Here is a 27,976-nt window from a genome sequence, read left to right on the forward strand (position 1 = left end):
AAAGGTAACTGGCACATCAAGTTATTGTAGGGGAGAGGATGTAGTATATAAACAACAAATTTCTTATTTTTCATAGCATGGAGTTGACAGTAACTATCTAGAATTGATAAACCAAGGAATAAATTAAGTATCAAAATTATAATAGGAGTGGAAGTTCAATCAAGCTATTTATGTACAAACTCTGGTTCTGCTGTGGGCAAATGGATTTATTCTTTGTGTGCCTTGGTTTCCTTACTATAAAACAAGGAAAATTTGTAGGGCTTTATCAGGATTATATTAACTAAGACTATTAAAGTGGATCAAACAGTGCCTTGTACATGGTAAGCATGAAAATTAATGGTGGAGGTTAGAGACAGTATTGTTTTTAAAATAATTGATAGGTATTCAAGTTTTATTACTAGGCACAAATAAACATTACTCTCTACATATTTAGATTAGATAAATTCCTTGGTAAATCTGTTTTTATTTTTGTCCAATTTCTTTTCATAGATGAACTTGAGTTCCAAGAGTGAACTGACCTATCCAATTTCATAAAGGAAACATACAGCAAAGCCAAAACTCTAAAAGCTCTAGATTATTTTTCTTTCATTATATTAATTTAAATCTTCTAATTGTTAATATAAAAATACCAATTTTAAATGAATACCCACTCTAACAGTTCATTTAGGCTGCTATAATAAAACACCATATACTGGGTGGCTTATAAACAACAAACATTTCTCACAGTTCTGGGGGCTGGGAAGTCCAAAATCAAGGTACTGGCAGATCTGGTGTCTGGTGAAGGCCCTCTTCTGGGTGGCAGACTGTGGACTTCTTGCTCTGTCCTCACATTGTAGAAGGAACAAGGGGTTTGTGGGGGCTTTCTTTTAAAGCACTAATCCCAGCTCTGCCCTCATGACTTGATCACCTCCCAAAGGCCCCACCTCCTATTACTATACTATCACCTTGGGGATTAGGATTTCAGCACATGAATTTTGGGGAGTACAAATATTCAGACCAAAGAACACATAATAGCCACTGATCATACTATCAATTTCTTAACAAAGAAAGTATTCTCATTGTCTTTTAAGAATCCTATAATGTGGGGGGTGGGCTGGGATGGGAGTAAAAGGCAGAAAACTACTTGAACAACAATTAAAAAAGTGTAAAAAAAAAGAATGCTATAATGTCTTTATAGGGAGTCAACTGTTGTACTATGCTAGTTTTATAGAAAGGGAATACATATACAGAGACTTTAAAAAATTTGTTAGTTTCAAATAGCAAGCTGAACACAAAGCCAAGTGTACAATTCAGGTCACTTGTATTCTAGTAAGTGACTCTACTCCCCAACTTAAGTCATGCAACTCTAAAATAAATCATCTATCTCTTGATATTCACACTCTACCACTTACAGACCCTTTGTTTTATTTTTCACAGACCCACAGTACAGCCTCTCATTCTTCTTCCAATTCTGAAGATACAGAAATGTGATGACTACAAATAATGGCTTTGGCACATAGTTGTTTCTGGGTATTTAACAAGAAGCCTTTTCTAAGAAATGAGCTGCTACCCATTTGCTGTCTCTGTTAAAGAACTCCTCTGGAAACCACTTCATCATGTGTAATTGTTTTCTGTTATCATTTATCTCAGGGGTAGCTATTGCAGATGGCTTATTTATAGTTAATTTAGGAAAAGTTAAGGCGGGGGTGAGATTCTGTTCATGTAATCTCTTTCAAGTTTCAAAACTCAACTATACAGGGTCTGGCACAAATAGTGCCTCTTTTTATTACACAATCATAAGCATGTAATTCTGTAACATAACAGTATCACACTCAAGCATACCATATGACATTTTAGGTAAAATTTTTGAATTAAAACTATAAATTATTACATCCATATTATTACACTACTGACCACACTGAAGCAGGCATTACTTCTGCTGGACCCTGTATTTCTCTGTATGGTGATATCTCTTCTATTTGGGGCTCCTTGAGCACCAAAGATGATTTATAAATCTGTATATGTGACAGCTGTCAATTAAAGTATCTGAGCATATAAGCCTATTAAAATTATGCTTTTTAAAGAATGCTGTGTTTACCGAAATAAATACCATTAAAAAGTTCTTTTGAGTGTGCTTGAACCTTCCCTGTTAGCTAATCTAATCTTAATACTGCTTTAGTTTTTGGTAAATTTTTTTATGCTTTACCCTTCATTTTGCCTCTAGAAACAAAATAAAACAAAATTCAGAATAAGACCTAAGTAATAAAATAGAGACTTTCTGGTAGTAAAATTCAGCATTTTCTTAAATTGTGTTTCTGAGTGTCCTACAAATTTTGCAACATTTTCCTTTTATAGATGAAAAAATTGAGTTGTAAGACAGGAAAGTGACTTAATCCAGTTTGTAGTTATTCACTGTTCTACCCACAGCATGAGGAGCAAATAAAAAAAATAGACATCATTACTAAATTGAATGAATGTAGAGTAATTCACTCCTAAATAATACTAAGTTCAAAGGAAATACAGAAAAACAGCATACTTGAAATCTGTCGTTGTAGTATCTATTTCAATTGCACCCTACCCAGTTCTCAGAAAAGAAAAGATGACCTCTTGGTTATTTTAATAGAGCAAGGGTTGGGGAAGGAGGAGTGGAATGCTAACTCATGTTAGACCATATAAGCAAAATACCAAGGTATTTTTTTAAGAGAGGGGGAAAGAGGGGCAGGAAGAGAGAAAGTGAGTGACAGAGAGAGAGAGAGAAATTATTTTCCTCTCACACGCCTGCAACCCAGGCTGGTGCCCTGCCCAGGAATTGAACCAGTGACATTTTGGTTCACAAGCTGGCATGCACTCCACTGAGCAACATCAGCCAGGGTAAACCAACATATTTTTGATAAAGAAGCTAAGGCCAAAGAGTTGCAATCTCTGATTTTAATGACAGTCAACCTCAAGGGAAAGCCAGAACCTTTCTCCATGTGAATCTTGACTTAAACAGAAATCCTACATATTTGGCCCAGCTACTGTAGACTTCTCTTACCTCATAGTTCAAGTGTATTTCCCCACCTCTAGTTTCTTGACTCTTTTCCACCCCTACTTCCCAATGTTGCACCAGTCTCAAACAAACAGGAACCTCTCAGCTGAGTATTAGATTCAGCTACCTTGCTCTCTCATGCTCTAGAGGATGCTATTCATGATCACACTACCATATGAGGTAGATGGCATAAGCTTGAGGTAGAATATACTACAATAGCATTTTGTTTTGTTTAAAAAATATTAGGCCCAGGTCCATTCCATTTTTTTCTCTTCTTATATCAAAATTCTGGCACCACTAGCCTGTTAGCAGTCCATAATATGAATGAATTCAAGGTGTCATATGCTTCTCTGGTGCCTGTTTGTGAGCCAGATAGAGGAAGAGTATGCTGGACAGAGCACTGACTAGGAAGATCACATCGAACCAACGGTGGTAGAAGTTGAATTGCAGTTCTCCAAGCACTTCAGTGATTATGGTGCGGTATTCTAAGGGCATGCTCATTCGGATCAGCAGCACAGATGAGACGAAGTACATGCCCTGTAAGTCAAACATATTAATCCAGAAGTCACTTTGAATGTAGTGAGGGAAAGGTCAAAGGGCATGATTAAAATATTTGAAGGTATAAAACACTTCTGGTATTTTACAGCTGTAAAGATAAAGCTGGTTTTCAAAACTTACCATTATCTGTGCTAATAGCAGGACAATGACATTGGAGGACTTACTGCTAGAGATGGCATAAAAGAACTGTCAATAAAGGGAAAAGAGATAAATTTATGCATCACTGCTATATCCTGTGTCAAGAAAAAAGAACATTAAGTAGCATGATTAACACTTATTTAAAAGTGTCTCTTCCATGCCACAATACTGTATACAACAATTTGAATGGTTAAGGCTATAAAGAAGAGACTTAAATAGTCTCAAAAAAGGATCTAGTTACAGTTTTCCTGTTGGGTAGTGGTTTTAAGTATTACATTGTAACATAAAAGGATTCCCATCTAACAAACTTTTTAGAAACTATGTGATACACCCGACTTTAACATCACTATAAAGATTTGAAGAGTTTACTCTGGGTCCCTGAAATTGTTACTAGGCTGCTCCTGAGCTCATTCCAAAATTGTGCTAGATGCCTGGAGACTCTCTTTCCTCCATTTTCTCAACATCTTCCCTCCTCTCATTCAAAGAACTCTTGGGTCTGAAATCCCTACCTCTTTTACCAGAGAGTATTTACCCTCCAGGAAGTTTTCGTATGTTGAGCAGAAAGCAATTGAATATTCTTCTTTTCCTACTTCCAGATTCTCCTTACAAGTGACTCCCACAGTTATTTTTCCAATCTCAAATGCTTCTCTCATTCACTCATTCCAAATATCTGCTGAATATCTACTGCTGTTCTAGATGCCACTGACATCAGTGAACAAAACAGACTGTGGTCTCATTCTATGACCTTTGGTAAATGTAGTTTTATCTGATTATATAATATAAGTACATCATCATCAATTTATGTATTAGGTAACTTTTAATTCCTCACCTGAGGATATTTTTATTAACTGCTTTTTTTTTCAGAGATAGAGACAGGAAGAGGAAGAGAGAGAGAACATTGGTGTAACAGAGAAACATCGACTGGTTGCCTCCTGTAGGGTCCCCAGCTGGGGATCAAACCCACAACCTAGGCATGTGTCCTGACCAGGAATTGAACATGCAACCTTTTGGTGCACAGGACAATGAGCTCTAACCACTGAGCCACACTGGCCAGAACTGTATTAGCTTAACTTTTTAAAAATTCTGTTGTATGTCTTTTAAATATGTGTAACTGTTGTTTAAGATCTCAGAAGACAGAAATCTTAAATGGTAAAATTATTTCATAATGCCATATATAATTAAAATTATTTCACAATGCCATATATAATTATAACTCTGTAATACAACATACCTTGGTAAGAGTGATCAGTAATCCTCTGATAGATGTTACAATGATTATTCCAACCAGAATGAAGGAAATATGTTGGGACCAGAACTTCACCTGCCACCACAATGGAAAAAATAAATATCTGTTAAATCTCTGTTCAGAAAGACATGAAGGTTAAGAAGGTGCATTCTGATTGCTTATGTGACTGTGAAAGGAAACTTCATTAGGCCCTATCTGATTAAAAAAATTTTTTTAGGGAAGCAAGCAAGTAGCAACTAAAACACCTATAGGAAGCTGCAGTAAATATCTTCATTAGCAGACATAATGAAGACTTAAGGACAGAAGAAAGTATAATGAAGTGATTAAAATAACACAAATAAATCAGAAGCAACACAGATCTAATGATATAGCTTCAATGTGATAAATGGAAAGCACAAATTAAAAGGAAACCAAATAACAGCTTGACTATTTTTATCTATGACAATTCTGTGATCACTCAAAACTTTTAAGGAATTTTTTATTTTTAATAAAGAATATACAGACATTCTTAGCCATGGTCACTTGAAAAACATGATGATATCTTTTCCTCCTCTTTTACTGCTTCATAGTGAGAGGCAGCTTTGGGATCCTGTGCTTGATTCAGGTCTGCAAAGTATCTGAGGGACAGCTACTATCGCTACCATCTAAAAGATGCTATTCAGAATTATGAACCATGGAGTATATAGATGAATTATAGATGGAATATAAATACATATACAGCAACTAAATAGAAATATATAAACAGCAACTGATAAGGAAGAGCATTTCTAAAAATTGAGCCCAGTAAAAAATTTAAAAGGGAAAATAGATATGCATATATGTAGCACTAGTGAAGCATATGTTACAGTATAATTTATATAGTACTTGAAAAGATATCATGCTCCTTCACATGAAAAAGGGTACACTATTGATATACCATTAAAAATGTATGCTTTAAGCTATTTCTTAAGGACTGGAGCTCAATTTGCTCTGGTTCATTTTCATTTTATCCAGCTACTAGGGGCATGTTCAGCTGACATGAATAGATGAGGGTAGCATGCTGTCTGTGGCTAGGATCACAGCACAGGTAAAAGGTCCTCATGGGGACTAGGAACATGACATTGATCTTACTATCAGCCAGGATCACTGGCCATCTGTATATATGAAAAATATACTATTCTACAAATAAAAATATTAAATTTAAATTGGGACAAGAGTGTGTTTAATGACAGTGGTATTATAAAACAGGTGGAAATATGACAAAAATTTGTGCACAGGTTATAGTTATCATGTTTAGCTCAAAGTCCACATTAATTAACAGATTATTTTTTATAGCAGAAATCATTTCAGTTCTAATACAGAACACTAATCAGTAGTTAATATTCTACCAGAGGAATCAAAGGTAGGTTGTGTGTTTTAAGATCTCATTAAGTATCACAGAGAGGCATATCCAAGTGTTTGGTGGTGAGTGGTAGCTGGCTACAGAGAAGTGGAGGAGGAACTATAGAAATAATCAGCATCCATGACAATAGTTAAGTGCCAGTAATTAAGTTTGATGCCCATTACACATCTGTCATACAAATGTCAAAATATACAGAGCAGAGTGGGAAGAACAAAAACAGAATCAAGTCCCTATAGTAAGGAATTAGAATATTAATAATGGTAATTTATACCAGATAGAATAGAAAAAAAACAGAGAAACTGGGATCTTGATACAACTCTTACATCAAACTGAATCCCCAGATAATTCACAGTGATCTCAATGCCTCTTGTGACAGGATCAGTTTTCCCAACTCGATCAAAAACAATATTAATGGTTGCCTGAAGAGACATAGAACTTTATATTAGAGCATTTCAATAATCACCCACTGTTTCAAAAAGGTGATTCAGAATAATGAATTAATCACCACAACAAATCTTATTGCTGGATGTTTCTAAAAATGCAACTCTATTCTCAATCTAAATCATATATAAGAAATCTATTTTGGCTATTCACATATAGGCAAATAAAAGTCTCTATCTACCCTAGCTTTCTTTTCTGTAAGGAGTAAAGGAGACTAGGCTATAGTACATACACCTTAATTTATCAGGAGCCAGAAACGTAACATTCTGGTAGATGAAGCCAGGGTAACAGAATAAAGGAATTCTAGGGTTATTCCCGGTGGTTATTTTCTGAATGCTCTAACAGCAATCACTAAAATTTTAAAAAGCCAAATAAGATTAAATGGAATTATCAAAAATACCCAATAAATCCAAAACAAGGCCGGAAAAAAAAAGGAGAAAAAGAACAGTTGAAACATATAAAAACATATAGTTTATGGTTGTTTTAAAGCCAACAATATCAATAGTCACATTAAATGTAGAGTTCTGGCCAAAATGCAGACGTAGGTAGAAACCCTTTGCTTCCTCGCACAACCAAAAGGAAGATAACAACCAAACTAAAATCAATAAACAACCAGAAGCACCAGAAAAATCAAACTGCATGGAACTCCAACAACCAAGGAATTAAAGAAAAAAATCAATCAGAACAATCAGATTGGTAAGGTGGTGGACTGTGAAAAAACAAATGAAAGTTACCCAAAATGAAATAAAGCAAAATATTTAGGGAACCAACAGTGACAGGAATGAAACCAGGACTCAAAGCAATGATTTGGAACATAAGGAAAAAATAAACATCCAACAGGAACAGAATGAAGAAACAAGAATTCAAAACAGTGAAGAGTCTTACAAACCTCTGGCACAACCTGAAATGTCCCAATATCCGAATTATAGGGGTGCCAGAAGGAGAACAAGAGCAGCAAGAAATTGAAAACTTATTTGAACAAATAATGAAGGAAAACTTCTCCAATCTGGAGAAGAAAATAGACTTCTGGGAAGTTCAGAGAGTCCCAAAGAAGCCGGACCCAAAGAGGAACACACCAAGGCACATCATCATTAAGTTACCCAAGATTAAATATAAAGAGAAAATCCTAAAAGAAGCAAGAGGAAAGACAGTTACCTACAAAGGAGTGCCCATTATGCTATCAGCTGATTTGTCAAAAGTAACCTTGCAGGCAAGAAGGGGCTGAAGTAAGTATTCCAAGTCATGAAAGACAAGGCCTACATCCAAGATTACTCTATCCAGCAAAGCTTTCATTTAGAATAGAAGGGAAGATAAAGTGCTTCCCAGATAAGGTCAAGTTAAAGGAGTTCATCATCACCAAACCATTATTATATGAAACATTAAAGGGACTTATCTAAGAAAAAGAAGGTAAAAAATATGAACAGTAAAATGACAACAAACTCACAACTATCAACAAATGAACCTAAAAGTAAAACAACAAAAATAAAAACTAAGCAAACTACTAGAACAGGAACAGATTCAGAGAAATGGGCATCACATGGAGGGATTTCATTGGGGAGGGGGACGGGAGGCATGGGGGGAAAGGTACAGGGAAGAAGCATAATTAGTAGGCATAGAATAGATGGGGAGAGATAAAAATGGTATAGGAAACAGAACTCAAAGAACTTATATGTACTACCCATGGACATGAACTAAGAAGTGGGGGAAATGCTGAAGGGTTGGGGGGCAGGGTGGAGGGGGGATAAAGGGGGAAAATTGGGAAAACTATAATAGCATAATCAATAAAAAATACTTAAAAAATCAACCAATGGATGCACAAATAAGTGAAACAACAACAATAAAAAATCACATTAAATGTAAATGGTCGAAATCATGGGTTGGCATATGCTGTCACTATAATACGACAGCAGCCATAGACAATATGTAGATGAACAGGCTTGGTTGTGTTGCAATAAAAACTTATTTACAAAAGCAGGTGATGGCTGGATTTCACCTGTGGGCTGCAGATGGCTGACTGCTGGTCTAAACATGCCAATTAAATAGCAGAGATGGTTAAACTGAATAAAAAAGGAAGACTCAACTACATGACGCTTAAGAAACCCACTGTAAATATAAAGATACAAATAGGTTAAAAGTAAAAGTATTGAAAAAGATATATTATGTCAATACCAATAAAAAGAAAGTTGGAATGTCTATATTCATTTATATCAGCAAAATAAATTTCAAAGCAAAAAATATTGCCAGGGATTAAGTGGGTCATTTCATAATGATAAAAAGGATCATTTCAACATAGGGTACACAATGACACTAAATATGTATATATTTAATAACAGACCTTTAAAATACATGAAACAAAAACCAACTAGCTGGAAAATTTCAACACCCCTTTCAATAACTAACTGGTAAGAAAAGTAGTTGAAATTCAGTAAGGATACAGAAACCTTTAACAGTATTATCAAACTTGAACTAACTGACATTTATAGAACATTCCAGCCAAAAGCATAACTCATAATAGGAAATAAAAAGATAAACTGGACTTCATCCAATCAAGAACTTCTGTTTTTTTTAAACATACTATTAAGAGAATGAAAAGCCAAACCACTGACTGAGAGAAAATATTTGAAAATCATGTATTTGATAAGGAATTTTCACCATCCACAAAAATAAATTCAAGGTGGATTAAATACTTAAATATAAGTTATGACACCACAAAAGTCCTAGAGGAGAACACAGGCAGGAAAATCTCAGATACTTCAAGCAGCAATATTTTCAATGATATGTCCCCTAGAGCAAGGGACATAAAGGAAAGAATAAACAAATACGACCTCATTAAAATAAAAAGCTTCTGAATGGCTAAAAAAAACATCAGCAAATGAAAAGGGAACCAACTATATGGGAAAATATATTTGCCAATGATACCCTGAACAAGGGTTTGATCTACAAAATATATAAAGAACTCACATGACTCCACTCCAGGAAGACAAGCAACCCAATTAAAAAATGGGCAAAGGCCTTGAACAGACACTTCTCCAAGGAGGACATACAGAGGGCTCAGAGACATATGAAAGGATGCTTAGCATCACTAGCCATCAGAGAGATGCAAATTAAAACCACAATGAAATACCACTTCACATGGGTCAGAACTGCCATCATAAACAGAGAAACAAACAAGTGCTGGAAAGGTTGTGGAGAAAAGGGAACCCTAGTGAGGGTGAAAATGCAGACTAATACAGCCACTGTGGAAAACAGTATCTAATTTCCTCAGAAAACTGAAAATGGAACTGCCTTTTGATCTGGCAATTCCACTGCTGGGATTATACCCTAAGAACCCTGAAACACCAATTCAAAAGAACCTATGCACCCCAATGTTCATAGCAGCACAATTTTCAATAGCCAAGTGCCTGAAGCAACCCAAGTGGCCCACTGGTGAATGAATGGATAAAAAAACTCTGATACATTTACACAATGGAATACTACACAGCAGAAAGAAAGAAGGAGCTCCTACTCTTTGTGACAGCATGGATGGAACTGGAGAACATTATGCTAAGTGAAGTAAGCCAGGTGGTGAAAAACAAATACCATACGATTTCACCTATAAGTGGAACCTAATCAACAAAACAAACAAGCAAACAAAATATAACCAGAAACATTGAAATAAGGAACTGACAGTATCCACAGGGGAGCGGGGAGAAGAGGGGAAGGTCCATCAAAGAACATATATAAAGGACACATGGATAAAGCCAAAGGAGGTAGGTTCAGTGGTGGGAGGTAGGGATGGGTAGGGCAGGGGGCCATGGTGGGGTGAAAATGGAGACAACTGTACTTGAACAACAATAAAAAACCCCAAACATTTAAAAATTGGCAAAAATATGAATAGATGTATCACCAAAGAGGATGAACAGGTGGCAAGTAAGCATGTGAAAAGTGGTTCATCATCATCAGACATTAGGGAAATGTGAATTAAATTTAATACCATCTCATACCTATTAGAATGCCTGAAGTTAAAAGGACTGACCATATGAAGTGTTGATGAGGATGTAGGGTAACAAACTCTCATACACTGCAGGTGGGAATGTAAATGGTATAATCTCTTTAGAAAATTTTGGCCATTTCTTCACAAACTGTCATATGATTTTGCTATTTTATACCTAAGTTTTTCTCCCAAGAGAAAAGAGAACATATGTCCATATACAGACTTGTGCTCAAATTTTCACAGCAGTGTTAGTTGTAATATCCCCAAACTGGAAACAAACAATATTCATCAGTAGGAGAGGAGATAAACAAATGGTGACATACCCATACCATGGAATACTACTCAGCAATAAAAAGAATAAACTATTGATACACATAATATGGATGAAACTTAAAATAATTTATTGAGTAAAAAAAGCCAGACAGAAAAGGGGTATATACTATAAGATTCCATTTATATAAAATTCTAGAAAATAGAAAACTAATCTGTATAATCACAACAGATTAGTGATTACCTGGGGACTGAGGGCATGGGAGAGGCATTACAAAGGGGTACAAAGAAACTTTTGGAAGTGACATGTGGGTATTTTCTCTATCTTGATTATGGTGATGATTGTTGCACAGGTATACATTTGTCAAAGCTTACCAAATTGCATACTTTAAATATGTGCAGTCTAATGAACATATCTCAATAAATTTAATGAATATATCTCAATAAAACTGTTAAAAAATGATGTGTTTCCACATCACATCATTTGGGAGAGGAGTTGAGGAGCTGGATGAAGGGATTAAGAAGTACAAATTAGCAGTTACAAAACAGTGATGGGATGTAAAGTACAGCATAGGAAACAGTCAATAATATTGTAATAACTGTGTGGTACCAGGTGAGTACTAGGCTTACTGGGGGGATCACTTCATAAATTATATAAATGTCTAACCACTATGCTTTACACCTGAAACTACCATAATATTGAACCTCAACTCTAATTGGGAAAATAAAAAACAAAACAAAAAACAAAAACAAAAACAAAAAACAATAACAAAAAAACTCCCCTAAAGGCTGCATCTCAGGAAAAAGCTTTCAGTAGCTTAGCTAATTGGGCACACTATCTTCATTTATCCTCTCCCACCAAATGAACCAAGATTTAAAAATGTCATCTGAATTTGAATTGACATCAAATTATTATAACATTAGATCAGTTAAATCCAGAATCCTGCAATGATCAAAATGAGCTAAAAAGCTCCTCCTTGTGCAAACACAGTCCCAGTAGAAAGGTTACCAAACCAGAAAGTTAAATCGTCCTCTTCTATAATCACACTGAAACCCATTAATACCTGCAGATGAGTCACAACTAAAGACAAATAAAATGCCAGAGAATAAATATTAAGGGAGAACCACAAAAGAATAAGATCTATAAACACATAGGATGAATTTATCTATAGAATTACACTTTACAATTAACTTTGGACTTCATTTTTAGGTATATACACATTACTAAAAAGGACAGGTGGCTTCTGTTGTGCACTGAAGGTAGAAGCTGAGTTACATACAGTCACATACTCATGAGTAATATGGAAAGAAGAGTGTAAAATAAACTGCCATATTTGCTTCATATACTTCATAATTTAAGAACTTACTAATGATTTCTGACACAAGAAAAATGCAACCTTCCTTCTCTAGGTGACTTAAAAAGAAGAAAGGAAAAAAAGACTCAAAGATGATCACATTCTCTGTTAACACTAGGATTTGAAAATTAGGTTGGAATTTAGTTCAATACCTCAATCAAACCCACTTTTCTCTTTCTGCCATTACCAGGGTAAATTACCTAAACTGTGACAGTTAAAAATATGCTTACCATGAAAATTTTCCAAACACAGTAAATAGAGAAAAAGTAACCCAGAAAATTAAAATATTTCCCCTTGAAAGTTTTGGAGTATTCTATTCTCTCCTGAGGGAAAACAAGCACAAAACATGGTCAGTTTCAGCTAAATGTAACTTTATATTTAACAAAAATAAATTACTTGTTCAGGCTAAGTTAAAACACACACACACACACACACACACACACACACACACACACAGGGTAATACTAATATTAAAATAACAGTAGTAGTGGGCAACATTTACTGAATATTCCTTTCAGCCAGAATGTGAGATAAACACCTTGTATGCATTACCTTCTTTAATCTTCATAACTCTTTTTGGGTTATATTCTATCACCTTAATTTTACAGATCAGAAAACTGAAGGTTAAGAGTTTAAAAAACTTCCCCAAGGTCACACAGCTAGTGAGGAGGGGAAGTTCGGCTCAGGTCTATCTGTCCCCAAAGTTTATGTTAACCTCTATGCTATAGGGCTACTGCTGTGAAGTGATCCTCAAAAAGGATTAAAAAAGTTGAAACAACTTTAATACATTTGTGCATATTTAAGTTATATTGTATTTTAGGTATAAATAAAAAAGCTACTTCTTATAGTTAGGCCACTTCTCAATCTAGGTCCTTTAAAATACAGCTAGATCATGACAGAAAAATGTCTTCTTGCTTTTATGACTTGTAAGGGAATAAAAAGCAATCAGAAGAGCTACCATCTTGATCCTGGGTCAGTAGGAAGTAGTGTGTGCCACCTTCCTAGATGTTGAAAAGCTTCTTTTGACTATTCTACTAATTTCTATTACTGAGTGTTCCATTAAGGATTTTGCTAGTGGTAGGAGCAACGTCTTGAACAGTGAGATTTCTAATGCTTCAAGGCTAATATTTAAGCTATGAGGTGCCTCTTGCACTGCTTGGCCATAGAGGACACTAAAAAGCTATGTAGTCTCGTTCTCTCTTCAATCATAGTGACACAAACACACTTCAGTTTCCTTGTTCTGTACCTTGGTAGCATATAGATCAGCTGTTTCCAGAAAAAGCTGCCTACTTAGTTCTTCCAAAGCATCTACTTCCTGTTGAATAAGGGTAAGATCTGGCACAAAATAGGAATCAAGGTTTAAATCACACAAAAGTTTCAAGAAATAGAAATGAAGAAAGCATATGCTTTTGGTTTCTCCTATAGTGTATCCTAGGAACTGCTTGTATTTTCAAGTTCCTGCTTCATAGCCAGCAGTACTACTTCAGACCAATTTTCCCAACCTCCAACAAAGGTGAGGAAAGTGTCTCCATCAAGAGCATCACCACCAAACACCCTACCACTGTTTGTTATTAGCTCAAGTAGCTCAGACAGATGGTTTTGTGTGGGTTTTTGCTTAATCTAGTTAGCTAGATTAAGTCAAATGTAATCTTGGAAATCTCAAGTGGTTACAAAGTAAGAAAAATACCTATAATATAGTATAGTTTCTCATAAGTTATCTGAATAAATATAATATTGGAAAAGGGAACTAATATTTACTGAGTTCTAATACAGGCTATGATTTATGACATTTCCTTCTTTGGTTCTTTAGAGACATTATCTTCCATTATTCTTATAACATTCCTGTGAGATAGGTGTTATTGTCCATATTGCAGATAAGTAAAGCTCAGAGAGTCAAATAATTTGCTGAAAGTCGCACAGCTAATAGGTGTGGATGTTAAGTCAGATCTTACTCTAAGGCCTGCTCTTTCCATTACACTAGGCAACTTTCAAGAACTCAGTGAGGTCATGCTATCATTCTCTCCAGTTAAGAAAACAGGCTCAGAGAAGTTGAATCCTGATACTTTTGTTGAATTGACTGAGTGTCACTAAGATAGCTAAAGCCTAAACTTTGGCTTTCATGGATTTTTAAGTAATAAAAATAATAAAGACAGCCCTTTCTAAAACAGAAACATTGACTTTAATCTAAATCCTCCCTCCTCCATGATTTTCTCCATTATTACACAAATCAGCACTTCAGTTCCTTCCTCAGTAGTGGCTACTACTGGCATGGTTCAGCCACCAAACAAGAGAGTTTAACAAGTTAACATGTTTGTCCTCTCATGATTAGATAGTAAGCTCCTTGAAAAGTGAGGCTGTATTCTGTTCATCATTTTAGGAGATGTGAAATAACTGTTTCTTGATTAAATTAAAGTAATTCATTCCCTAACCCCCACCCCCCACCTCTGGTCATCCTACATTTCTTTGGTCTAATTTTTACCTGCATTTGACCCCAGAAAGATATGTCATACATTTTTTTAAAAGATTTTATTTATTTATTTTTAGAGAGGGAAGGGAGGGAGATAGAGAGAAACATCAATGTGCGGTTGCTGGGGGTCATGGCCTGCAACCCAGGCATGTACCCTGACAGGAATCCAACCTGCGACACTTTGGTTCGAAGCCCAAGCTCAATCCACCGAGCTACGCCAGCCAGGGCTAGACATGCCATAATTTAGAGCAAGAAAAGATTACATCCCTTTTCATTAACTGAAGCAAAAGGGAATTTGGATTTCCTCAGGCCAGAGCAACAGGAATATCCTACCCGACTCCTGGGCCCCCGTTTTGACTTGAGAGCCTGATAGCCACAAAGAGATTTGGTTACTCAATTTGGGAATTAGTTTAACACTGCAACCAGGTGGGCAACAACAATCCATTAACCCAATCTCCTTGATGTTTAAACCAAAAAGTCACTGGAGATACACAGCTGCCTAAAATTTGCTTAGGAAAACTGTTTTAGAAATATGCCCTTACCATCTTATATACAGACCATACATTTTAGGGAGCCATTATGTTTTATAGTTGTTTTTTAGAGTTGGAAAATGTAGTAGTGTAATGGAAAGAACTAAGTTCTGGTTCTATCTTTGCCACAAACCACTGTGTGACGTAACTTCCTCTGGGTCTCTTTTCTCATCTATAAAATGGAAAGACTCACTTGTTAGGACCTGTCTAGCTCGAAGACAATGGTTTTACGATTTTAGGATCATCTATGGGTATTGGAAAGATGACTGCACACAATTTCCTAAGCTTAGCCCTGGCCTGCTGGACTATGGATGTAGTCAGCTACCTTAGAAGAGACTATCCTAAACTACTTTTTTCTCTTGCCCTTGGTCCAGAGTTGAGAAAAAGAATGTATGGTGCCATCTGAGTACTAGACTTATCAGGGAGATCACTTTGTAAGTTATATAAATACTAATCACTATTTGCACACCTGAAACTAATATAATATTGAATGTCAACTTTAATTAAAAAAAAAAAAAAAAAAAGGGAGTTTAGGGATAAAGGATACTTTCACTTCCTGGTGCTGAAGTGGTAACACTTTTGATCATTCCCCAGAATCCTGATGGTTTGTTATGTATCTCCCCCTTCTGGAACATAGTTCTCCGTGTCATTGCCATCCTGAAATGAAAAACAAAAAAACAACCAAAAAACAACAAAAAAACAAACCAAACCTAAGCAAGGAAGCATGGACCCTCATAATCCATTTTCATTCACCATCTAGTCTCATTACTACCTCTGCCTCTTTTATCTGCTGAGGTGTTCATGGAAGGATGAAAATTCTGGAGTCCCACTTTTTCACACCTTACAACTAAGGGGAAACTATACACTCCCAAAAGCAATGAGGCCTAAGTGAAGATGACAGAATTTGGAGTAGGTAGTAAGTTTGAAGAATGGCTCTGCCACTAAGAAGCTGTGAGACCTTTGAGTTTTCATTTCCTCATCTCTGGATAGTTGTGCAGATCAATGAAATAATATAAAAGAACTCATGTTATAAACAACAAAGTGCTATACACATATTAATAATTATCACTATGATCATTTAAGGACAAAATAGTGATAGCTAACATCTAACTAAAGGACCAGGTACAGGATAGGAACTCAACAAATATTTCTTCCCAGAAGAAGAAAAAAGAAAAAACCTCAGCAAAGTCACACAATCCTGGACTCTTCTAAAACATCATCATTCTCCCTCTAATTCCAATCTCCTTCCACTACTGAATAAGTTAACAGGAACTACTATGCCTTCCCTTGTCCTCTTAATCTATGGAGAACCCACCACCTCAGTAGTAGCTGCTGCCATGTTCCAGCCTACCAACATAGGTATTAAGAACAGGGTCTTTGTGAGGAAAACAAGATAAGTTGTGCACAAATGGTTACTTGAAGGGTATAATGGGCCAAAACCTATAGGCCTAAAATAAACCAGTATGAATCTAATAAAAATATAGTGGTAGGATTAAAGAAAAGTTTAACTCAAGGTAGACATTTTGGAGTGACAAGTGCTGAAGAGGAAGAGACAGTACTGATTATTTATATTTGGGACCAATGCAAATAATACTAATGGCATTTCTGTGGTCTAAAATTTTTTAAGCTATTTGTATTAACAATAAAGAATATTAAGCCATGTTTGTTTAATTACTTCCTTCTCAAAATGACCTTTGCTTGGATACTGAGTGAGTGGAATATAGTTCCAATTTGGCTCTTTCTGCCTTTTCCTTTAATTATACACATATTCACTATAACTCAGTATTGCTGGAAGATATAATTAATAACCAAGAACAGGCTCAGACCTAGGGAGATTTTGAGTTAACAAGACTTATAACATTTAGCTTTCTATTTTCATAGTTGGGAAAACTGGACAAGTATAAGGAAGAAGTTCTATTCCATTCATTTAAATGTTCACTTCATCTTACCATACTGGATTAAAGGACAGGCAGTGGGGATAGAGGGAGCACACAGCACATTTCTATTGTCCTTAGTTTCAATGTCTACAATACAGCAAACACAATGACTGGCTGTGGAGTGGAACTGGTTAATTATGTGAAGGTGACTGACACTGAATTGTGGCCCCATAACAGGGAGAGAGGTATGATCACTAGAAGTGAGAGTTGGCTGCATACGGACAAGCATGGCCTTGTTTTAAACAATTCACTTTTACTTTCAGTTTTATCACCTTCCTCTAAACCAATTTTTCTCTTATCAAATAAGTTGCAGATAAATAATAACTATTAATACCTTTAAAAAAGAAAAAGTAACAACAAATTTCCTGAAAAAGGAAAAAAAATAAGGTCCTATAGAAGCAGTTGACTTTTTTTTTAAAGATTTTATTTATTTATTTTTAGAGAGGGAAGGGAGGGAGAAAGAGAGAGAGAAACATCAATGTGCGGTTGCTGGGGGTCATGGCCTGCAACCCAGGCATGTACCCTGACTAGGAATCGAACCTGTGACACTTTGGTTCGCAGCCCGCGGTGCTCAATCCACTGAGCTACACCAGCCAGGGCGACAGCAGTTGACTTTTATCTTGAGCTTCCCTTCACCATTATCACTACTATTACCATGATTATCATCACTGTTGCCTCTTTATAACAGGGTTAGGTCCGGAACAAGAATAATATGCCTATTATTAGCTGAATGCCTTTTAAAAACCTACAACCTGGAAAAACATATGCAATTGGCTGAGGTTTGGTGGTAGTCTTCAAGTGAAGAGGCTGAAAATTGTTTGCTATGATTTAAATACGCTACCCTACTGTTTTCTGGTCTCCATCATTTCCAGTGGGAAGTCAGCTATTACTTTTTTTCCTTTAATTAAACATTTTATTTTGAGATAATTATAGGTTCACATGTGGTTGTAAAATAATAGAGAGAGATCTCATGCTTTCCCCAAATTTCCCCAATGGAAACACCTTGCAAATTTGTAGTACAATATCATAACCAGGGTATTGACATGGATACAGTCAAGTTATAGAACATTTCTATTACTATAAGGATTCCTCATGTTGCCCTTGGATAGCCCATTTTCTTCCTCCCACCTCCAACCCCTCTCTAAACCCTGGCAACCATGAATCTGTTTTTCCCTTTCCATTTTGTCATTTCAAAAATGTTATATAAGTAGAATCATACAGTATGTGTAACCTTTGTGGATTGGCAATTCTGTCTCAAGAGTAGACCCCCTTCTAGTTTTTGCTTACATTTTCTTAGGCTGTCTGGTATTTACTTTGCCTATGTACTGTTCAGTGATGAGGCAGATTTGGGCAGTTTATACCTAGATTTCATTGATTGGCTGCCTCCTGTATGAGCCAGGGAATTGAACCTGAAACGTTTTGATGTATGGGATGACATTCAACCAATCGAACCACCTGGCTGGGGCCATACTTAGATTTTAGCTCTTACCCTTCTGCATTTCTCTTGCTTCCAAAAATTTCCTTTTAGACTTCCAGTTACTTTGCCTATTTAAACTCTATCAATCTGTATACCAGAATGGATGCTGGGAAGGGTGGACGGTGGTTGAAGAGCACCCCTGGGCAAGAAAGCCACAAACATGCAGTTACCTGACACTTATTTTTTTTCAAATTTCTACTTGTCTTTGTTCATTTCCCAGTGTTTTCAAGTGTTTGTTTTTTAAATAATTTTTCCAGTTTTTATGATTTTCTACAGAAGGAATTGCTTGAACTCTTTATAGTGCCATTCCTGGAAATTTCCTCTATTATGGTTTGATGGCAGCTATGGCTGGGTGTTGAAATTTCACCAGTGAATGTATTTTTTCCCTATCCCTATAAATTTTCAAAAGAGAGACTAAAATATTCTAACTCAAGGATAGAGGTTGAGATTTTTTCTTCATAGGAATAGCTTGCATTTAACTTTTACATGTTAATAGACTGTAATCTTTTTTGTACATCACAAATATAAATTCAGAATTTGTTGGCTGAAAGGGAACCTATAGACACTTTAGTCAACCCTGTCATTTTACAAATAAGGAAACTGAGACAGAGTAGTATTTGCTCAAGGTCACTTAGACAAGTTCATTGTAATGTGATTGTTTAGCTCAAGTTCTTTTCATTATACTATGGTGTAGTTGAACAGCTGTATTTTCTATCTTTCACAAAACCATAATTTCAAAATTGTACTAGTACTGGTTGTGAATAGACTATATTTTAGCTATATCATAGATTGCCAACATAAAAGCTTTAATATCTAAGTCACCAGGAGAACAAAACAAAATAAACAATTCTCTCAACCAGAAAAAAGCTGAAAGGCTTTCATCACTAAGCCAGCATGCTCATACTATCTGAACTAAGGTTTTGATGAATGTTTTCCAAATACTAGAAACCTCATCTGCTATTCAGTGAGAAGACAGTGTACCTCTTTCCTGCTGCTACTTTCACCCATTAACTTTTTTGTTTATAACAGATGTTATTTTTCTTGTATGTCATCTCACTATGATCCTCTGCTGTTTAACTGAAAGATGGTCTATAAGAGTTTGTAAAATGGTTTTTCTACATCTTGGTAAACAGCAAAGGCATTGTAGAAATTCCAGGGTTGTCATGTTGGCTATCTATCTGCCCTGCTAGCTTCACTGGGAGAAGAACTATGGTAACTAGGTCAAGATGGGAGGCTGATTTATCTGAGAGCCACTCAAATTAATGAGACCCATTGCAGGACCACAAACCATCCCAGATCCTGACTAGACAAGGTCTATAGGGATACTTCAGAGCCAATTACTAACCATTACTAGTGATAGAATGGCTGAAAAATGCACATCTGAACTTGAATTTATATTCATCTCTTGGTATGAATAAAAGAAATACAGCAAAAGGCAGAATGTTCTTAGGAATCAAGATAGTCTTGTTCCTATATAAGTGTCTTCTAATATTGAATATTGTTGCTTTTATTGTTATGCTTTTAAAATTTGCATTCATAGTCATTCATATAAAATAAACTAAAGAATAAATGTAAACAAAATATTTAAGTAAATAAATGTATCCTAGTAATGATATGTAGAAATGGAGACAAATAATTAGTTGGTAAATCTGGGCCGCTTTATCACTCTAATGTCTATTGTTATCTCTTACATCAAGGCTTCTTTGACTTGACTATGGGTCTTATTATAAAAAAGTGTTGAAGGAAGAAACATGAAATGCAAAAACACTTACATAACTTAAAACCTCTATGTCATCATTTTTATATGGTTATAATAACTTTAACAAAGACAGTAGATTAATAAGCTTCAGGAAGGTAGAAGATTATCCTGTTCATCTTTGTATTTCTGTGTACTATTTGGGTTTAGTACAGTACCTGGAATAAACTAGGCTTTCCATAATTATTAAGTGAATGAATACATGAATAAATAAATAAAGGCAAAGCATTAAAAGCAAACGATTATCCTGCAGAGATTATTAATAAGTTCAATAGTTTTTCTTACCTATGTATAATTCACTGTTCTAAGAACTTTACATGTCAGCTCATTATTTCCACTTTACAGATGAGGAAACCAAGACATAAGGAGATAAAGTAACTAGTTTAAGGACCCTATGAGTTGTAGGCCAAGGATTCAAATTCAGACAGTCTGAGTCTAGAGCTTATGCCTTTACCCACTGTGATACAGATTTCTAGAAATGTCACTTTGAAAACACATTTCAAACACTTTTAAAATAATAAAAACAACAATAGCTACAGACAAATTTTTTAAAGTAGAGAAAAGAAAGTTGAAGTCATAAAAAAGTTTGTAAAAATTCAGGACAATAGACTTTTTTTTTTTTTTTTAAAGATTTTATTTATTTATTTTTTAGAGAGGGAAGGGAGGGAGGGAGAGAGAGTGAGAGAGAGAGAGAGGGAGAGAAACATCAATGTGCGGTTGCTGGGGGCCGTAGCCTGCAACCCAGGCATGTACCCTGACTGGGAATCGAACCTGCGACACTTTGGTTCGCAGCCCGTGCTCAATCCACTGAGCTACGCCAGCCAGGGCAGGACAATAGACTTTTAAAGCATCTAGTGTAGACTACTTTCAATATAAAATATTCTAATGATTTATCTCAATATAAAAAATTCTAATATCTAATGATATATTCTAATGATATACCTTCAATATAAAAAATTCTAACAATTTATCTAAAGTCAGGAAGTAGGTTGTACTTGAAATTTTTCTTTCATATAGGGCTAGATATTAAGTCTTTGATGATAACTTATAATGAAATTGAGTAAGAGGAAATTCCCTGTTAGCATCAATTCATAGTCAAGTTTTTTGTTTAGAAATTCTAACAGTACAGGTTTTTTTTAATGTGCTGATTTCTTACCTTTTCTTTTTGCTTATGATCATATCCATGGTTTGGAGCAGTCGCCGTTCCAGGGCTAGAATATCTATGTCAGTCACATTCCTATAACAAACACAAATTATTAGCAATGTTTTGGGGTCCTATCCTTGGGCATAATACAAGGCAGCTGGAGAAACACATAAGCTTCAATGTTACCCAGCAATTCAAGAACTTGTCTCTTTCTAGAAAATATTAAAATGAGCAAAAAAGCTTTTGTTGTCACTTTTTATAGCTAATTCTTCTGGGGTCTCAGGGCAATGAAAGGTAACTAGCTCTCTCATAGCCTTTCTTTGCTTTCATTCAGTGACATTTATGATGCATGTGTAAGCACACTTTTAACTTGGCATTGTCCTCTACTGTTCTACTTTTTTTTAGAAACTAATTTGTTGAGATTAGCTCACATTACTATCCTCTAGAAATGTGCCTTTAAAAATGGGGTGAGGTGAGTAGGGGGTGGAGAGAGTCAAATTGAAATTACCATTAATAATTACCAATATTGCTTGCCCTTATTTTTCCTACATTTATTTATAAAGATTCCCAGGCAATGCCCGGGAATAAGGACAGAGGAAAAGAAGAGAAAGGCAATGTCCAGGTATGTTTAAGTATTAATGATGGTGGCATGATATGACATATGTATTCAAGAAGTAAAGGGAAAAAAAAAGAGACAAAGTTCTCATTACCTGAGGAAGTAGGACATGTAAGTGTAAGGGCAGTTGACAGCACCGAATCCAGAAAGAAGAGCCACGAGAGTCACACCAATTACACCTACCCGGCTGATGAGCTGTTCTATGGACAAGATTCCTGAAAACATCAAAGTGCATTAATACCAGGTAACAGAGATGAAATGACTTTCATCTGCACTGCAAAAGGAACCATCACTAAAATTATCAACCATTACATACAACTAGCATACAGAGGCCAGATTTTATTACTGTGTAGATAATTTATAATAAATATGTAAGAGTCTATTGATTTTCCTTCTACTTAATATGTTTCCCAGAATCATCTCTATTATTGGATGATGGTAATAATAAAATAAGAATAACAACATAATTATAAATAATACTATTGACTGTTTACTCAAGGTAGTATGAACTCTAACAAAGTATAAGAAACTTGTACTTTCAATATAAATTTTGGCCAAAGGAAAAAAAACCCAACAGAAAAACAGGAAAGTAAATTTGCTGGAAGAGTATATATGGCAGGTAGCAACCTCTGCTCTAGTCACCTTCAAAATATATTCCTTAGGTCATAAGCTCTTTAGCTTATGTGTTATTCATTTTTTTTCAAATATAAGGTAAATAATTTTATTTATTTATAAGTATATTTTATTGATTATACTATTACAATTTTCCCATTGTTTCTCCACTGTATCACCCTCCACCCGGTACCCCTATTGGCTCCAGCATTCCCCCACCTTTGTTCATGTCCATGGGTCATACATATAAGTCTTTGGCTTCTCCATTTCCTATATTACACTTAATACCACCCTGTCTATTTATACCTATCAATTATATTCCCTGTACCTTCTCCCATTCCCCCCACCCATACCCCTCCATGTGATCTCTATTTCTGTGAATCTGTTCCTGTTCTAGTTGTTGGTTTAGTTGTTTTTTTTTTTTTTTTTTGAGGTTTGGTTGTTGACAGTGGTGAGTCTGTTTTAATTTACTGTTCGTATTTTTGATCTTCTTCTTCTTAGATAAGTCCCTTTCCCACTGCACATAATAAGGGCTTGGTGATGATGAACTCCTTTAACTTGACCTTATTTGGGAAGCACTTTATCTGCTCTTCCATTCTAAATGATAGCTTTGCTGGAGAGACTAATCTTGGATGTAGGTCCTTGCTTTTCAGGACTTGGAATACTTCACTTCCTTCCAGCCCCTTTTCGCCTGCATTCTTTTGAGAAATCAGCTGATAGTCTTATGGACACTCCTTTGTAGGTAACTGTCTCCTTTTCTCTTGCTGCTTTTGAAGATTCTCTCCTTATCTTTAATATCGGGTAATGTAATTATGATGTATCTTGGTGTGTGTTTCTTTGGGTCCAACTTCTTTGGGACTCTCTGAGCTTCCTGGACTTCCTAGAAGTCTACTTCCTTTGCCAGATTGGGGACATTCTCCATTATATTTTTAAATAAGTTTTCAATCTCTTGCTCTTCCTCTTCTCCTTCTGGCACCCCTATTCTTCAGATGTTGGAACATTTAAAGTTGTCCCAGAGGTTCCTAAGCCTCTCTCCATTTTTTTTGAATTCTTGTTTCTTTATTCTGTTCTGGTTTAATGTTTATTTCATATGTTCCAAATTGTTGATTTGAGTCCCACTTTCCTTCCCTTCATTGTTGGTTCCCTGTATATTTTTCTTTACTTCACTTTGCATAGCCTTTACTTCTTCCTTTTGTGACCATACTCTATTATTTCTGTGAGCATCCTGATCACCAGTGTTTTGAAGTCTGCATCTGATAGGTTGAGTATCTGTGTTACTTAGTTCTTTTTCTGGAGTTTTAGTTTGTCCTTTCATTTGGGCCATATATCTTTGTCTTGGTGTACCTGTTACTTTGTAAGGGATGGAGCCTTAGGTATTTGTCAGGGTGGAGCAACTCCACATCGGTGCATTGTTGCGCTCTATGTGGCTGAGGGGTCAGAGAGGGAACAATGCCACTTTTTTGGCTCTTGCCCCACTTTGTCACTTCCCCTACTTCCTACAAGTGAATTGTGCCCTTTCAGTTGCTGCCCTGGTGCTGATTACTTGGTGGGTGGGTTTGTTCATGTTCTTGGATTCCATGGTCTCTCCAATGGACTCTCCTATGAGACTGGCAGTTTCTCCTGCCATTGCAACTCCCTCAGGTTTTTACAGCCTGAGGTTTTGAGGCTTTATTTTCCCACGCTGTAACCCTGGGTTCCACAGTCTGTCTTGCTCCCCAGTTGTTCCTCCCAGTTTATCTGCATGTGAATGTGGGATTGCCCTGTCTGCCAGCCACTGTGTCAACTGCTTGGTCCACCAGCTGTAGCCTTGCCGGGTGCCCTCTCTGCCACGGCTCCCCATCTCCACCCCTCCTACCAGTCTGGATGAATGTTTCTCCTTTAACTCCTTGGTTTTCGGACTTCCATACAATTCGATTTTCTGGAAGTTCTGTTTTTTTTCCCCCTTTTTTTAAATTGGTTGTTATCCTTTCAGTCTTGGAAGGAAGTGAAGTATATCTACCTCAGCCTCCATCTTGGCTGGAAGCCATGTGTTATTCATTTTTTGCCACCATAAGTGCATACTCATCTAAAAACTGGGCTGACTTACGGATGAATAAGTAATTCAAAGGAAAATACATGAATTTTAGATTATTGGTTGTATTCTACGAATCAATTATTTCTTTACTTGAGAATGCTGAAAAGCAACTAAGTAGTTAAAATAAATGCTGCCATTGATGCATTTGGGATAAATAAGAGAAAGCAATGCTGAAGAATAGCTCAGAATATTTGGTGCCACAAAAAAATAGTTTTAATTTGTTGTTCACTTTCTATTTCTAGTATAGAATCCACTTCAGCTATTTACTTCAATGGCCAAATGCCAGAGCTGCCATTCAGAAATTCTCTTAGCTTTGAAACCAGAAATTTCAGTATTTGAGTCCCCTTGGTCCTTCATTTCCACCACACTGTTTTAGAACTCTTTGGGACCCCTGGTCTATAGTCTTTTGCTTCCCTAACCTTCCATTTCCTTCTTCACTGAACCCAGACTTCAGGATTGCTTGCTTCAACTTCTCTCACTAGGACTCTTGAGTTCTCTACTCTCCTTCAGAATCACTGATCCTGCAAATACCCAATCCTAAATCAATCGAATACTCTGCCTTTCCATGCACATATCTGAGCTGCTTAAATCTGCTAGAATGCATACTGATATCAGTGCCATTACCAAAGTACAGCCTCCAGTTTTAACAGAGTTTACAACACTACTGAGGAATCCTTTCCTTGCTCTTGGTCAGCCATCTCTTCCCACTTCCCTCAGCAGATATTCTTTAATCCACTTTTCCAATCTTTGTTCTCCACAGCTAATGCCCTTATTATATAAGAAATGTTAGTAGAAATGAACCAACTCCACTCTACTATAAATATTACATTGGCAATCATTCTTCCAACTTGTCCCCCCTGAATATGGTGCTTAAAGCTAACACTTCTCTACTTGTTTTCTTTTTTAGGGCTAAATATATCTTACGGATTATACTATTACTGTTGTCCCATTTCTTCTCCTCCGTATTCCCCTCTGCTCTTTACCCACCCACCATCATCCCCCAACCTTGGTTCATGTCCATGGGTCACACATATAAGTTCTTTGGCGTCTCCATTTCCAGTACTATTCTTAACCTCCCTGTCTATTTTGTACCTACCAATTATGCTTCTTATTCCCTGTACCTTTTCCACCATTCTCCCGCCCCCAATGATACCCTTCCACGTGATCTCTGTGAATCTGTTCCTGTTCTAGTTGTTGGCTTAGTGCATTTTTTTTTTTTGAGGTCTGGTTGCTGACAACGGTTTGTTTTAATTTTACTGTTTGTATTTTTGATCTTCTTCTTTTTCTTAGATAAGTCCCTTTAACATTTCATATAATAAGGGTTTGATGATGATGATCTCCTTTAACTTGACCTTATTTGGGAAGCACTTTATCTGCCCTAAATGATAGTTTTGCTGGAGGGACTAATCTTATTTAGATGTAGGTCCTTGACTTTCACAACTTTGAATACTCCTTTCCAATCCCTTCTTGTCTGCAAAGTTTCTTTAGAGAAATCACCTGGTAGTCGTATGGGCACTCCTTTGTAGGTAACTCTTTCCTTTTCTCTTGCTGCTTTTAAGATTCACTCCTAATCTTTAATCTTGGGTAACTAAATTATGATGTGTCTTGATATGTTCCTCCTTGGGTCCAACTTTGTTAGGACTCTTTGAGCTTTCTGGACTTCCTAGAAGTCTATTTCCTTTGCCAGATTGGGGGAGTTTTCCTTCATTATTTGTTCAAGTAAGTTTTCAATTTCTTGCTGTTGTTCTCCTTCTGGCACCGCTATAATTTGGATACTGGAATGTTTCAGGTTGTCCCAGAGGTTTGTAAGTCTCTCTTCCTTTTCTGAATTCTTGTTTCTTCATTCTGTTCCCATTGGATGCTTATTTTTCCCTTTTGTTCCAAATCGTTGCTTTGAGTCCTGGTTTCCTTCCTGTCACTGTTGGTTCCCTATATTTTGCTTTATTTCACTTTAGGTATCTTTCATTTGTTTTTTCATTTTTCAACCAAGCTCAATCAAATCTGTGAGCATTTTGACTACCAGGGCCTTAAATTCCCCATCAGGTAGGCTATGTCCTCATTGCTTAGTTCTCTTTCTGAGGTTTTGCTCTGTTCTTTCATTTGGGCCATTTTTCTTTGTTTTGGTGCACTTCTTAAGTTGCAAGGGGGCAGGGCCTTAGGTATTCACTCGGGGAGGGCAACCCTCTTTGCTGTGCTGCAGCATTGTCTGTGGGGGAGGGGCCAGAGAGGGAACAATGCAGCTCACCTGCTTGTCTCTAGCCCACTTTCCAATGACCTCTTGTGTGAGACTGGGAGTTTCTCCCACCATGGCAACTGCTGCAGTCCATAGTCAGCTCTGATTCTCAGTTTCGCCTTCAGCCAGCTCTGCCTGCACAGTCTGCTGCCTCACCGTGGTTTTTCTGAGCCATCCCTCCCTTGAGGTCCACCACTTCTCCATAATTTTTCTGAGCTGGCCCTGCCCACATGGCCTCACTGCAGGTTCTTAACAGTCCAGTTGATTTTTTTCTTTAATTCCTTGGTTGTCGGAGTTCCATGCAGTTTGATTTTCTGGCACTTCTGGTTGTTTATTGATTTTAGATGGGTTGTAATCCTCTTTTTGGTTATGCAAGGAAGCGAAGGGTTTCTACCTATGCCTCCATCTTGGCCAGAATTGAACTTATTACTCTTAAGGGTCAAATATATTAGACATCTGAACATTCAGACATAAAAATCAAAATGCTTATTTACTGGAGCACATAGGTAAGACTAAAACTAAAACTACCTCCCTATCTCTTCCTCTCTGTTCTTCAGGATATTCTCATAGAACTTAGAAAAAGGAATAGATTTAAGTACATCAGATGTGATGGTCTTCTTTTTTGTTTGGGCAAGATCTGACAGCACTGGTCACATGAGCTAACTGCTCAAATGGAAAAAGCCGGAGAATGACATGGTAGTCACATGTTTGGACTGAATGTGAGCTTGTGCTATCACTGTAAGCAGCACTGGGGTCCTTTT

General features: G+C 36.4%; 2 protein-coding genes across 6 annotated transcripts in view; one reads left to right on the top strand and one right to left on the bottom strand.

Annotated features, from left to right (window-relative positions):
• The window catches only part of PDZK1 (PDZ domain containing 1), a 31,038-nt gene extending 28,937 nt beyond the window's left edge, over positions 1-2,101 (top strand). For both annotated transcript variants that reach the window (XM_045817350.1, XM_045817351.1), the window contains one exon: positions 1,417-2,101. In XM_045817350.1, coding sequence (XP_045673306.1) covers positions 1,417-1,470 — 54 coding nt within the window. In that variant the 3' untranslated portion in view covers positions 1,471-2,101. The remainder of the gene's footprint in view (positions 1-1,416) is intronic.
• A 791-nt stretch (positions 2,102-2,892) lies between these two features.
• The window catches only part of LOC123804855 (Golgi pH regulator), a 62,892-nt gene continuing 37,808 nt past the window's right edge, over positions 2,893-27,976 (bottom strand). The window contains exons 6-14 of one of the 4 annotated variants that reach the window (XM_045817353.1): positions 22,391-22,511; positions 21,693-21,773; positions 15,914-16,023; positions 13,616-13,704; positions 12,600-12,692; positions 6,654-6,749; positions 4,935-5,024; positions 3,686-3,751; positions 2,893-3,544 (exon numbers count right to left, since the gene is read on the bottom strand). In XM_045817353.1, the coding sequence (XP_045673309.1) occupies positions 3,338-3,544; positions 3,686-3,751; positions 4,935-5,024; positions 6,654-6,749; positions 12,600-12,692; positions 13,616-13,704; positions 15,914-16,023; positions 21,693-21,773; positions 22,391-22,511 (953 nt within the window). In that variant the 3' untranslated portion in view covers positions 2,893-3,337. Of the gene's footprint in view, positions 3,545-3,685; positions 3,752-4,934; positions 5,025-6,653; positions 6,750-12,599; positions 12,693-13,615; positions 13,711-15,913; positions 16,024-21,692; positions 21,774-22,390; positions 22,512-27,976 lie in introns of all 4 variants that reach the window. The other 3 variants (XM_045817352.1, XM_045817355.1, XM_045817354.1) reach the window with 3 other exon arrangements.

This window comes from Phyllostomus hastatus, unplaced genomic scaffold (assembly GCF_019186645.2).
Source record: "Phyllostomus hastatus isolate PE091 unplaced genomic scaffold, TTU_PhHast_1.1 phas_scaffold_216, whole genome shotgun sequence".
Lineage (NCBI taxonomy): Eukaryota > Metazoa > Chordata > Mammalia > Chiroptera > Phyllostomidae > Phyllostomus > Phyllostomus hastatus.